The 14,807-nt window shown below is 31.5% G+C and overlaps 1 protein-coding gene and 1 non-coding gene across 4 annotated transcripts in view; both read right to left on the reverse strand.

Annotated features, from left to right (window-relative positions):
* Nbea (neurobeachin) overlaps positions 1-14,807 on the reverse strand; it is a 536,577-nt gene that overhangs the window by 364,832 nt on the left and 156,938 nt on the right. For all 3 annotated transcript variants that reach the window (XM_070002976.1, XM_070002975.1, XM_070002977.1), the window contains 3 exons: positions 12,852-12,959; positions 9,277-9,445; positions 7,322-7,417 (listed from right to left, as the gene is read on the reverse strand). In XM_070002976.1, the coding sequence (XP_069859077.1) occupies positions 7,322-7,417; positions 9,277-9,445; positions 12,852-12,959 (373 nt within the window). The remainder of the gene's footprint in view (positions 1-7,321; positions 7,418-9,276; positions 9,446-12,851; positions 12,960-14,807) is intronic.
* LOC138814415 (U1 spliceosomal RNA) lies at positions 85-247 on the reverse strand. The gene has a single exon (XR_011367994.1). It is a non-coding gene; the product is annotated as a U1 spliceosomal RNA (small nuclear RNA).

Consider the following 14,807-nt stretch of genomic DNA (forward strand, 5'->3'; position numbering starts at 1 on the left):
CAATAAGACAAAGAACATGAACGCAAAATTAACTAAAGCACAAAAACTTTCTTATACAGTTTTTTTTCTTTTCTTTTTTTTTTTCAGGGGAGAGTGCGAACGCAGTCCCCCACTACCACAAATTATGCAGTTGAGTTTTTGCATTTGGGGAAATCGCAGGGGTCAGCACATCTGGAGTGCAATGGATAAGACTTGCCCTGGGAAAACCACCTTCGTGATCATGGTATCTCCCCTGCCAGGTAAGTATCTTATAGAGTTTTATTAACAAAAGCACATGACATACTTAGTCCTTGGGTTTAGTTTTGTTTCCTTTTTTTTTTTTTTTGGTCAGTTGTGGGGCTTGAATTCAGGGCCTGGGTGCTATCTCTGAGCTCTTTTGCTTAAGACTGGTGCTTTACCATTTTCAGTTTTCTGGTAATTAATTGGACATAGAGTCTCATGTACTTTCCTGCCCAGGCTGGCTTAGAACTGTGATTCTCAGATCTCAGCCTCCTGAGTAACTAGGATTACAGGCATGAGCCTGACCCTAAGTCCTTAGTTTTAGTTTAGTTGATTTATACATTTGATCTTGAGTTCAGGGTTTAAAATGTCAAGGTATTTTTTACTTATGGTGTATTTTACATTAAGAGCTACACAAAATGTTTAAACTATTCAAATAATATTAGACTTAAATATAAGATTTCATTAGTAAACAAAATATCTAAGAAATGAGAAGTACAAGTTGTCATGTCGAAAACGAACTTTACAACTTTGGTTGGGGGGGAGAAGGATTGGGTGGGAGAGCGGGGGGGGGGGGGGAAGGTTGGGAAGGGATGTGAAGGGTAAACAAAGGAGGAGACTGCAATGCTTGATAAGAAATGTACTCATTATCTTGCCCATGTAATTGTAACCCCTCTGTACAGTATGTTCACAATAAAAAAAGTAAATAAAAATACATTTATATCATATAAATATATCATATAAATACATAAATTTAAATATAAATAATCCAAACTCTGACAACAACTACAATTTTTTTTCGCTTATCTACTTACTAATTGACCCTCAATGAGTATATAACTCTCAAAATCTTTAACTTACTAACTACATACTTGAAATTCTAATGATGGGTTGACTTCTTGATAAGAAGTTTTATAAGCTACTAATTAAAAGTGTATTAATTTATTTTTCAGTCATGGGGCTTGAACTCTGGGCTTGGGCGCTGTACCTGAGCTCTTCAGCTCAATTCCAGCGCTCTACCACTTGACTCACAACGCCAGTTTTCTAGTGGTTTTATTGGCAATAAGAGTCTCACGGAGTTTCCTGCCAGGGCTGGCTTTGAACCACGATCCTCAGATCCTCCTGAGTAGCTAGGATTACAGGCGTGAGCCACTGGTGCCCGGCTAAAAGTTTATTAATCTTGAATGTTAGTTATTTCTAAATAGCTACTCAAATATTTATGCACCAAAAAATCTGATTTTATTTTAACTGGGACTGAATGATTTCAAAAGAGAAGTGTAACTTTGACATTTCAGTAAGAACCCTATTCAAACAAATATTTTGTTTACATAAGAAATAAAAATTAAGTGCCATAGGATATAGTAACTGCCAATGAAAATAGACCAGCAGTCAAAAAACTACCTTCTCCCTATACATTGATACCATTTACAAATTTGCTCAGCTGATATTACATATTTCAGCTTAAATACCTGATATCTGCATAATACTTCCTATGACACTGATACACTTTGAGGACTTAACATAATTATTTTACATAGGAAGTTAGAAAAGGAACAATAGAAAAATTATACCAATGACATTATACTAATATACTAATGACAGTAGGTTTTTAACATTTTCAGTAGTTCTCATGGGTTTCTCATTTTAATATAAGAAGCTGAAACAATACTAGCCTGAGTGATCTTAACCCTATCAGAAACAGGCAGCTGAATGTCAGATGCTTCCTTTCCTTGAAGATTTTCATACTTTGGAAAAAATATGAGGTTAGTTCAATAAGCAATGTGATGTTAATATGGTGAGCTCATTTATTACATTCCTTGCCCCCAATTTCCTGTTTAATGGTTATTTATGAAATGTTTCAATTTATTACATATTAAGGTACTTTCTAAAAATCTCTAAATAAGAAATGACATGAAAGAAACGTACCATACATGTGTTACCATAGCACTAAAAATTGTATTAATGATTTGCTCTTCAAGTAATATTAAGTTCTTTTCATATAAAAAGCTGTATGCAACTGACTTGTACATTTTGTTTATATCATTCAAAAAACAAGATTAAGTGACATAAAATTTATCTATAATTCCCTAAAGAAAAAATATGTAATATAGTTTTACAACTTTACTAAAGTTTATTTTATATAAAAATATAATGCATCCAGGAATTATTTTCAAGTATTTACTATAACGGTTCATTTATATTTGCTATATTAAATATATGAATACATGAGGAATTTAGTATCATTACTAAAGAACAGACAATAAAGAGCCAAGATAATGTTGAACTGATGCTTAGCCAACACTGATAAGTTTATTCTAATAAATCCAAAGAGTGTGTTGAGTTCTTTGAAAATACATATAAATTATTCTAATCAATTCTGGGAATATTTTTCAGGCAAGGATTACTTCAGATACTCATTCTGTCCCTTTATTTTTCTTTCCTTTACTCAAGGAATCTCAGGATGTATATTTTAGTTAATTTAATGACATCTGACAAATCTGTGAGGTTGTTCACTTTTTGTTGTTCCATTTTTCAATTACCACATTCACAGCCAACTATCTCCTAGAGTGCTGCTCCTTCTGTAGATGCAAATCTGTCAAATTTCTCTAGAGCCTTTGTCATTGTGTGATTTTCTATGATTCTCTATTTTTAACCTCTATTTTTCAACTCTAGAATTTCGAGGTGGGTTTTTATAATTTCTAATTTTGTTATTTGATGAGACATAGCTATCGTATGTTCAACTCACTAGAAAAAGTTCTCTTTAATTATCTGACCATATGTGTAGCTTTGATTTGAAAGGTCTGTTCAATATTTAAGCCTTCTTCTCCTTCCATGTATGGACCATACTTTTCTGCTTCTTGGTTTAGCTCAGTTTTTTTTTTTTTTGAGATCGATAAAATTAGACATTTAAAATAATGTGGAAATTCTAGAAATCAGATCCACCCCCACAAAGTCTGTTGTTCTGTTTATTGACTTTATTTTACTGATTCTGTAAAATGTGTTGTTTCTATCATCTGGAGCAACCGAAATTTCTCCTCAGCTATGCCAGTGGTTATCATAAATACTGACATAAATTTTTTTTTTTTTTTTTTTTTGAGTCCGGTCGTGGGGCCTGAACTCTGGGCCTGGGCGCTGTCCCTCAGCTCTTCAGCTCAAGGCTAGCGCACTACCACTTGAGCCACAGGGCTACTTCCGGCTTTTTTCTTTTTGCTTATGTGGTGCTGAGGAATCGAACCCAGGGCCTCGAGCATGCAAGGCAAGCTCTCTACCACTGAGCCACCTTCCCAGCCCCTTACATAAAGGTTTTGAACCAATAATTTTCACCCTTCCTGCCTTCCTTTGCTACAGGCTCTGTACTTGTGTCTGGCTGTGCTATAGCATCCCTGCTCCTGCAGTTGAATGTTTCTCATCCTATGCAGGCTTTTATAAAGCAACAAAGGTGAAAGCTCTTCCTGGACTAAACAGCCCCAAGAATGTACGTATATCATTTTCAGATTGTGGTAAGATGTTAATGAAGGTACTTCTTTGCTCCAAATTAGGCCTATTATGTCAGGAGGTTATAATGTTAAAAGTTACTTATTATTAACAAAAAGTCATAGAAAGTTGAATTTGATCCAAGTACATTATGTAGGTAAATATTCACAAGTCAGATAACCAAAAGTATTGTGAATGGAATTGTTCAAGGGCCTTTTAAACAACCCAAAACATTCAATGCTCTAGGGCTTAGCCTTTCAAAGAACTCCCAAACCAGTTCTAAGTCTTCTCCAGCTGTTTTCAACAGTGCCAATGTTGTTTAGTCTCTGGTTTCCAGGGTTACCACACAACTAGAAAGACTAGACAGCAAAAGGATAGCAAAAAGTTGCAATTAAGCTTTCTATTCTTTTAATGTTTTTACAATTCTTATAGAACGAATACTCTGTGGATTGCTTTACCCCTTTTGATTGCTTTCCAGAGAACTAAAGAAAAGTCAATTTTGACAATTTTTGCCAGTGTTCTCTCACTTTTTTTTTCGTGAATAAAATTTGGAAGTCCTACTCACTAACTAGACATTTCATCTTCAAATTGTGCTTAAAACTCAAATTTTAATGTAGCTTAAAGTTTTTGCATTTTGAAAAAATCAACAAGAAGTTATAAACTATTCAAACATACCTAGTTTGGTGTTCTTTTTTTTTCTAATTTGTTTTACTCTTTCCTTCTCAAAAAGAAAAGAAAAGAAAACCTGCAGCTATCACCTACTGCAATGTATCATGTATTTCTAATATATAATGGAAATGACCAGCATTGTTAATAATGAATGTCAACATAAGTGTCTACATCTTTTCTGATTTGCAAAACAAAGATGCATAGCAAAATATGCTGTCATTCTAATCATATCAATTTTGATAAACTATAACTTGGCTGTTTTGTAATGATTAAGAGCCTAGGCTTTGAAATTAGGATTGACTTTCAATCAAGATTTATTTACCACTTATTAACCTGTGATTTAGAATACATTCCTTGACTTTGCTCAGCCTATTCCTTTATAAAGTGGGCATACAGAATACATAAATTACACTAATACTTATAGAGAATAATACAAGAATGAATAGCATAATGTCATGTATTAATTTTATATTTGCTACTGCTCTCATTGATATTACTGTTACCATCACATGATCATATCCTACTAGAAAATATAGAACTTAAGTACTATTCTGTCATCCTATGGCAAATGAAAAGTTACATTTATAATTATAGAATATTCATAAATTAATTAACATTTGGAAACTTCAACCCTGTTTGTAGACTGTTTATCCATATATGTATTCTGGACCAGCACATTATCATCTTTATTTCCTATATTAATCATTTTCCTGATCATAAATTATATAAATACTAAGGTGATATGTTATTGGTAAGTTCATCTAAAGCAACTTTATTCTTATTAAACCAAAAGTTTCTAAAGCTTCTAGGACAAGTTATCCACTTATAGTCTTTTTTTTTTTTTTTGGTCGGTCGTGGGGCTTGAACTCTGGGCCTGGGCGCTGTCCCTCAGCTCTTCAGTTCAAGGCAAGCGCTCTACCACTTGAGCAACAGCGCCACTTCTGGTTTTCTGGTGGTTTATTGGAGACAGGAGTCTCAAGGTCTCTCCTGCCTGGGCTGGCTTTGAACCGCGATCCTCAGATCTCAGCCTCCTGAGTAGCTAGGATTACAGGCGTGAGCCACCAGCGCCCGGCTTTCCACTTGTAGTCTTATCTTTGCTCTACTATGCTTATAAGTTAAATAAATATTCAGATTATCATCACTGTTTATCTTTACAGAATAGTTTTCCTATTCATTAACATAATCATATAACCTGACAAAGACTTTATTATATTTATTTCTAAACACCATGGAAGATAATAGAGATACAGTAAATATGAATAAATGATGTCTTTTATTTGGAAAAGTACTGGAAGTCTTAGCTAAATAAGCAAAAAAAAAGTCTCCCTACTGAAACAAGTTTAATTATCAGAAGATGGCATGTTTTTATTATGTAGAAAAGACCACCAATAAAAAATTAAAAATTCAGTAAAGTTTCAGGGTACAAAATAACATACAAAAATCAGTAGCATTTCTATCCACTAACAACACAGTGTCTAAAAAAAAATCAGGAAAACAATCCCAATTAGCTAAGTTGGTTAAAGATCTCTACACTGAAAACTATAAACATAATTAAGAAATTGAGTAAGACACAATGGAAAGGTATTCCATGTTTATGGATTGGAATATTAATATTGCTAAAATGCTCATTTTCTATCCAAAGCAAAGTATATACTCAAATAAATTCTTACCAAATGCCAATGATATTCTTAGCAGAAATAGGAAAAATAATTGTAAAATTCATGTGGAATCACAAAAGCTCTACATAGCTGAAGAAATCTTGAGCAAAGAAACAATGCTACAAGCATTGTACTACTTTTCCTTAAAAAAAAAAAAACAACAACAACAGCACAGAACACAACTCTACCACAGAAGTAAAATCCATAGTATTAGCCATCCAAGGAATCCTGCAGAGTGTGTATACAGGAAAATCCCGGGAGCATTGAAGAATTCTGTCTATTAAAACTTTTTTTTTCAACAGCTATTAATCTCTTTTTAATTCTACCAAGAAGGATAATCATTTGGCTGCTAAACTTTTCATCTGTAAAGTTTCAGTATCGTTGTTTAATGTCTTAGGATTCTCTTCTCATTGTGTTCACATTTTCTTTTCATTCAAAAACATTTTAATCTTACAACAGCTGTTATTCAATGCTACTATTGCTTTTCCAAATATGCTTCTGGCCACTGGTTTTTCTCTACTGCTTATGTTCATGTTTTCCTGTTCTTTACATAATTAGCAATGTTTTAATAGATGGTAGACATTTAATTCTATGTCTTCTGGTAAAATAGTTTTTGCATTCCTTTGAAGAATATTATGACTTTGAACTTAAAGGGATTATTTTTTAACTTTTTTCCAGTGAGTGTAGAGTAGCCTATACATCAGACTAATTTATCCCCATTTCTAAGGTGTGACTCTGTCAGCTTTGCTGTATATCAGTATTGTACATATGACTATACATATAATTAGGTACTTAATCTGTAGGTACATATAATAGGATGCATATGTAAAAGCTACCCATTGATCTCAATAGGATATCCTATTTGTGATAAGTATACTTATTTATAAACAATTAGAGCAAAAGTTTAGTTTTATAACAACTTATGAAATAACATCGTGTATATACACTTCTCTAGCTTGGGGAGGGGAAGTGAAAAAATGCTTAAATAGGGACACAGGTTGATCCATTATAACAATGAGATGTACAAGACTCTGTTGAAAAAGGAACTTTACAATTTAGGCAGGGAGAGGGGGAGAATGAGAGGGGAGTGTAGTTGTGGAGGTGGGAGGAAAGGGAGGGTAGGGGAAAAACAAAGGAGGAGGTAACAATGCTTGATAGGAAATGGACTTATTACCTTGCTCATGTAACTGTAACAGTAATTGTAACGTGTAATTATAATGCCTCTGTATAGTATTTTTACAATAAAAAAGTAAAAAAAAAGAATTTTCATCAAAAAGGTCAGTAGATGAAGTCAGTATTACCTTTGTAAAATGAGTGAGCAAAGCTCTGCTCAGGAATTAATTTGGCAAGGAATCCATGGTTCAAACTTGGATGAGGGATAGATGGTATAACCACAACTGTGGAGAAAATAATAAATTAGAATTTGAGACAGAATGTAAAAACCCACAACATGGTTCACTGAAGATCCATTACAATTCTATATTACTTCAACATGCAAATAGTATTAACTTCGAGGTATGATGGAAGCAAAGAGCTCATGTATTACAAGAACGAAAAATATATATATATATATTCATTAAATAGAGTGCTCTGAGTAATATACAAATACACAAGGAAAATATAACTTGGAGATTAATTATAATATTGCCCTTTATACATATAATACATTTATTAGCATATTAAAATAATAAAAAGTTAAAATGATAAAGTGTTAGTATTTTAAGTGATAAAAAGAGAGAACCTGGAATGGTGGAATTTTATAGTATAAAATTAAAAAGAAAAGTATATTATGAAATATCATGTTCACATTGATGAGTAAAAATGAGACATGCAACAATAAAATGGTATACCTAAAATACCCTTTCAACCAAGCTGCAGAGATTTGACGACCAGTTTCTACTCAACTTCTTAAAATATTCTTAAAATTTAACTTATAGATCATACTACTTTATTTACTATAGAGAATTTCAACTACAAATTAATTCAGTGGTAGATGAAATATAATTAAGTTACCAAGGTTACATTAACTATCTTGACATAAACATCTGGCAGGAAGTGCAAATAACTGAAGGCACTCCAGGGTACTGAAATATTAGATGTCAGAATGTACTTCTAAATTGCAAGCCGAGTAGGCCAGGCCAATAATCCAAGAACTTTTGCAACGTGAGTGTGTTTTGCAAATAAGTAAGACATGAACCAAAGCAGCTTATTAATGTCCATGTTACCTCTTTATAAGTCTGAGTTTAGTTGAGGTCACTTTGTACAAATTTTGAAGCATTTATACAACATTTAAAATGTATGTTTGCATATTATGAATGATTGGTAGAATACTTAGATATTGAAATTGCCATACACAGAACAAATAAATAAAAAGGAGAAGTTGGTAGGAAGATGTGGAGAATATAGGAGGAATAGTAGAGAGAAGGAGAAAAGAAATGAGGGGAAGAGTGGGAAAGAGAAAAACACAAGTGAGGAGAGAGAAAGTGAGAAGAAGGAAGGGATTTTTGAGCTTAGCTATAATTATGTTTTGATTTATTCTAGGTATTGAACGATTCATAAGGATATTCATGTTTTTAAAATTACAAAACAAAGTATTTTTTATTGTGAAAATACTGTACGGAGGCGTTACAATTACATGGACAGGGTAATGAGTACATTTCTTATCAAGCATTGTAGCCTCCTCCTTTGTTTACCCTTCCCATCCCTTCCCATCCTCCCCCCCTCCCCCACCCAATACTCCCCCGCCACCCGCACCAAAGTTGTAAAGTTCGTTTTCGACATAATGACTTGTACATCTCATTGTTGCAATGGGTCCACCTGTATCCCTATTTAAACGATTTCAAAACAAAGTATTTTAAAGCATGAATTACTTGCATTAAGTAGTGGCATACTACATTATTCATCTTAATAAAATAAGAAACAGTAAAACCAAAACTGCACTAACAAAATAGGAATATAGCAAATACTACACAAATATTACTGATATATTTTTGTGTAGTTAAGTAATATTAAGTTATTATTTATATACCATGTATTCATAAAAATTTGAGATGATTCTGAATGAGTACAGCTTTAATATGGATGTAAAATGTTTATGAAAGAAACAAAGGAGGAGGCAATAATGCTTGATAAGAAATGTACTCATTACCTTGCTCATGTAACTGTAACTCCTCTGTACAGTATGTTCACAATAAAAAACTTATTAAAAAAGAAAAATATTGGTGTTGTTTCAAATAATAAAGAAAAAATTAAGTACCTGTACTAGTTGGTGAGTTTATTTCTTGTCTGATGTTTCTCCCTGGTTGGCTTCCAGTTCTTGAAGTCTCTCTCTGTGGTTCTAATATGTCACGATATTTAGACACCATCAGGACAGATATGAAGTAAACAACAGCCAGAGCTAAAAACTGTGCCTGCTTACTGTCATCCTGGGTAAAACAAAAAGGAAGTTTGAAAATTGCAAATTTTAAAATGTATAAGAAGTATAAGAAATTATTCTTGCTTCCCTTCATGGAGGCAAAACTTGACATTTAAATTTATTAAACCTGATCAAGTATATGTGTGTGTATATATAATTGGTGTGTGTGCATGTATATATATACATAAAAGTACGTACATACACTTGATCAGGTTTATATATATTAAATATATATAGCATAAATGTATGTAATACAACCATATATAATATATAAAATATGTTAAAATATTAGATCATATAAAATAAATATATAAAATTAGTATTTACTAAGTATTGTAAGTATAATATACTTCAAATTTTATTACCTGAATTATAATTGAAATATATATATAATTGAAATATAATCTGAAAAATTAAAATCTTAATATTTTGCTAAATATGTCACAAAATTTTAGCCCTTGTTCTCTTTACCATTTTCATCCACTACTGCATACAATATGTGTGCTTATAAATATGCACAAGTGAAAAAAAAACACTTACTGGCATGTATTTTAAAGAAATCAAGACTTTTAAATATTATTGAATAAAATAGGATAAATTATGATTATAAGACAAATAAAATTCTGACATAAGACTATCTGGTTAAGAGATTATAAGTGAATAATGGAGACATAAACAACAGGGTGCATAAAATATAAATTTATACAAGCTTAATATGAGCTACAAGCATAATATGATAGCATAAGAAAACATCAATTTAATCTATGATTTTTATTAACAAAAGAAATACTATCTAATTATTTTGTACCAAAAATTACTTCTAAACAATTACTAATATTTGACACCACTCATTTTTAAAACTCAATGAAAAAAATGGAGGGTTTTTTTTTTTGGTCATGAAATATCACAATAGTTTGATAAGTGTGTGTGTGTGTGTGTTGTGTGTGTGTGTGTGTGTGTGTGTGTGTGTGTGTGTGTGTGTGTGTGTGTAATGGGTAATCAAGCCATATTAGGTCAAGGAGAGAGTAGTTTAAAAGTGCAAAATACAGGTAGAAAAGATAATTTCATTATTAGTTTGCTTTTCACAAAACACAGTGAGCTCTATGTAACTTTGAGCATTCTATTAAAAAAAGAATAGATAAACATCTTTTGTAGAAATGATGATAAGGCTATTTCATACAATTTTAATACCATGTCTAATCTTTTAATACCTTATCTAAGGAACTAAATGTAAATGCTTATGAAGTCTTTTCCATAACGACCTAGGTAAAACTAGTCATTTCAGAGCAAAACTGGTAGTAATTGTGGTCCACAAGTTCAAATTAAAACATAGAGGTGATTGTGGTATTTCATACATATAATCTTTGCTAATCAGGAGACTGGGATGGGAGGATTGTAGTTTTAGAGTAGTAGAAGCTAAAAATACATGAGGCATCATCTCAGCCAACCTAAGGCTGGGCATGGTGGTACACACCTGACATCCCCACAATAAAGGGATATAGATAAGAGGAAAACAGTCCAGGCTGGCCTGAGGAAAATGTGAGACCATATTTTAAAAATAACTAAAACCCAATGGCTGTTATTAATTCTGACTCTGTCTTTTGGGCATAATGACATGTTATAATATTATACTATTTTATATAAGTTATAATATTTCCATTCTATAATATCTTACTCATTTAAAAGTATTCTTTTCCTGTTTTAAATTAGCATTAAAAAGAATGTTATATTTTGCTGCGTCTAGATTGGAGTCCCAATTATGGTGAGATTCTTAAACATGGTTTCAATATTATAAATATTTTATATTTTTTAAAAATAGCCTGGTGTTCATTAACTATATAAAACAATACAGACTCATTACAGAAAAACTGAAATCACAAAGAAATATGAAAAGGTTAAAATAAAAATGTTTACCTAGAAACAGTACCTAGAAACAACTACTGCTTTTATTCAATAAAGGTGTGTGTGTGTAAATATATATATATATATATATATATATATGTACTCAGTATGCATATCATAATCATTTTCTTGTGTCATTAAATTTCCTTCAAAATATTACAATATTGGCTGTATAATTTTTCTCTCATTTATAATGTCAATATCAAGATCTATTAAGGCAAAACAATATTATTAGATCTGTACAATGCTTCCAACTTTCCTGTCAGGCTCTTGGATATCTACAACTTAATCATATTATTACATAACTTCGGAATAGAATTGTTGGATCATAAGACATCAATAATAATAATAATTTTAACACAAACACATAAAAAGGTTTTTACACATAAAAGAATTTTAACACACAAACACCATAAAAAGATATACAAATATTTAACCAATTTATGTATATATAACAATAACTGAATAATAGGTATTGTTTACTATATTTGAAATGCTAAGTATTAGCACTAAAAGATTTTAATTCAATACTGAAAAATATCCATTCTTGTGTTAATCGACATACTTTATCTACTGAGCATATTTTTTCATGTTAGTTGTCATATATTGCACATTCCCTAACCACTGCTTATTTTTAGTTATATTTTCCTGGTTTTGCTTTCCTGTTTAATTTTTTAGTGATTTATTGAAGAGTAATAATTTTTTTATTGTATACTCTTGCCATGTCATATTATTCTATATAACTTAAATGTATCTTAGCCACATCTCAAGTATAGAATATTACATCTAATTTATTGTTACTTGCAGGTTTCAAACATAAACTTTCACTTACATTTCTTCAATCACTAACTAAAATAAGAGAAATACTATCTAAAGAGGCTGATTTTTGTAAGTATATAAAAATATGCAGTCAACACTGAATCTGCTGTAAAATATTTCATGTTTTTTCATAAAATTTCTGAGAAGGCTTATCTTATTTTTAATTTCCTTGAGTAGATGACCAAGTGACTGGAGAGTCACAATCTCTTTAAACTATCTCTGACCTTATACTTTACCAAGTTTTCTAGTTCAAATTCCCTTATTTTCTTTATTTATTTCCCTTACGTATATATTTTCTTTGAAAAATAATTTATCTTCCCCAAAATTAATTATTAATAGCATCTAATTATAACTAACATCTAACATTAGTATTAGCAAAATGTTCAAGACGTTTTCAGAGTTTAAACAAAAATGTTTTGAACAAAACATTGAAGATGGAGTAAGAATACAAGAGGAAGGGAGAAAGGGAGAATTCTGTTTTATAATAGCTATCCTTACTCTTGGAAAACAAACAAGATACAAGAAATTTTCACATCATTTTTATTATTAGCAAGCTTCTGGAGAAAGGTAAGAGTCAGCAGTTTTAAAATTAGAAATACACAATAAACACCCAGAAACCAGGTCGTTTATTTTTAATATGCATAGTACTTGCAAAATTTATATTATTTTGGAGAAAAAAAAGAGACATAACTTACCACATCCCGAAAGACCACAGCACGAAGGCGATTAATATCAACATCCTGAAGAAGTCTATCAGGATCCTTAATAGGAGAAAGATTACCTGGAACATTTTCTAAGGGAGTCTTAAAAAAAGGGAAAGAGACAGAGAAAGAATTGTGAGGAAATAACATATTCCAGAAAATTACATGGAATTATTATCATTTTTAATTGTCCTTCCAGCTTATACCAAACTGGACAAACCACTGAACTCCTCTTCATCAACACTCTATTACAAGCATATTATTTTCTCTTCTCCTCACATTATGGTATGTCTTCTCATAGTTCTTCTCCTTGTCAGCTTAAGTAAACTACGGATTTATAAAGGCAGGTAAGACTGGCAGGAAAAGACTGATTTCTATTTTAAGAGGTCTATACTCCAGTCTCTTACCGTTGACTTTGTACTTGTTACTAAAATTCCCTGAGTCTCATTTTCACTGCCCCTAGTTAATAAATGTGTTTAAATTTGTGGATTCATTTTTAAACATGTTTTATACTATGTGAAACTATTATACTAATATATAGAATTTAATATATATAAATGTTCTATAAAAATTAATAAAGGTCATCTATGAAAAATGACCATGAAAACTTTTTATAGTTGAGAAAAGGAAATTCTACACATTTTAGATGATATATTTCACATGATAAATTAGTGAGCCAAGGTCACTAAAACTCAATCTAGCATTTTTTCACTTATGTAGTAATTAGTTAAGAAATGTGTAGATTAGGCATCAATGACTGAAACCTATAATCCTAGCTACTCAGGAGAGTGAGATCTGAAGATCTTGGCTCAAAGCCAGCCCTAGCAAAACACCAAATCCAAGGAACTCTTATCTTCATTCAACCAACAAAAAGATGGAAGTAGAAGTATGGCTCAAGATGTAGAACCAATCTTGAGCAAAATAAACTAAGAGTGTGAGGCCCTGAGTTCAAGTCCCAGGACCAGCATTTAAAAACAAAAACGAATTATATAGTTTAACCTTGAAAGTATATATAAAGTGTCAAATAAGTTTTTATATATAACATGTACGGACTTCATCATATTTCACTAAATCACTAAATAAAATTGGTTACTTCTTTGGCAGCATAGGAAAGTAAAGAGGATGGTATTTGAAGGTTGGTCACTATTTGCTTCTGATTATAATCCTAAAACTTACAAATTCTTGAGCTTACAAATGCTATGATCAAACTCAGGTAGGTTAGCTAAACCATAGGCTAGCAATATTTATCACAGGATGATTAAAGACCGCAGCATAATTTATAGCCTAAATTTATAGCACACATGAAAAAAACTAGAAAAACCTGATTTTTATATACTATTTTACATTTTACAAGACTATCTTAATTTAATTTGATCCTTATAAAAATAATAAGATGGGAACAGCTTGGCTATGACTCCTGATCACAAAGGGAAAATGAATCTTTAATAAGGTATGATATGCATACATCCAAGATAAGTGGCAAGAACCTTTTTCTACTATACTAAATAAATGAACTATGGTTTATTTACTAGATTGCCACATAAGAAACACACAGACACAGAGAGTTTAAAAATAAACATAAAAACCACTACTTGGATGCAATTATTTTCAGTCATGAAATGTGTTGTTACTAAGTCAAATGTTCCCTTATTATTGCTGTATCTATCACTTATTTACTTTCCCTGACAAGTCCCTCACTAGAGACAGACTTAGTAGCTCAACTAAATTACTATAAATGTCTTTCTCACTGGGCTTTTCTGTCCACATTTTACAATTATAGCAATAGCTGGCTTGAAAATCTTGAGAAGCTCCCTATTATCTATTAAATACTGACAACTTTGAGATCTAAGCTCTCTTAAATTCTATTTATTTATTTCACGAGGATAAACTGCTAGAGAGGGGAAAATGTCAGAGTTAATTCAATGTTCCTTGTATCCCAAGAATTACAAA

This window comes from Dipodomys merriami, unplaced genomic scaffold (assembly GCF_024711535.1).
Source record: "Dipodomys merriami isolate MVZ:Mamm:240054 unplaced genomic scaffold, mDipMer1.0.p SCAF_6, whole genome shotgun sequence".
Taxonomy (NCBI): domain Eukaryota; kingdom Metazoa; phylum Chordata; class Mammalia; order Rodentia; family Heteromyidae; genus Dipodomys; species Dipodomys merriami.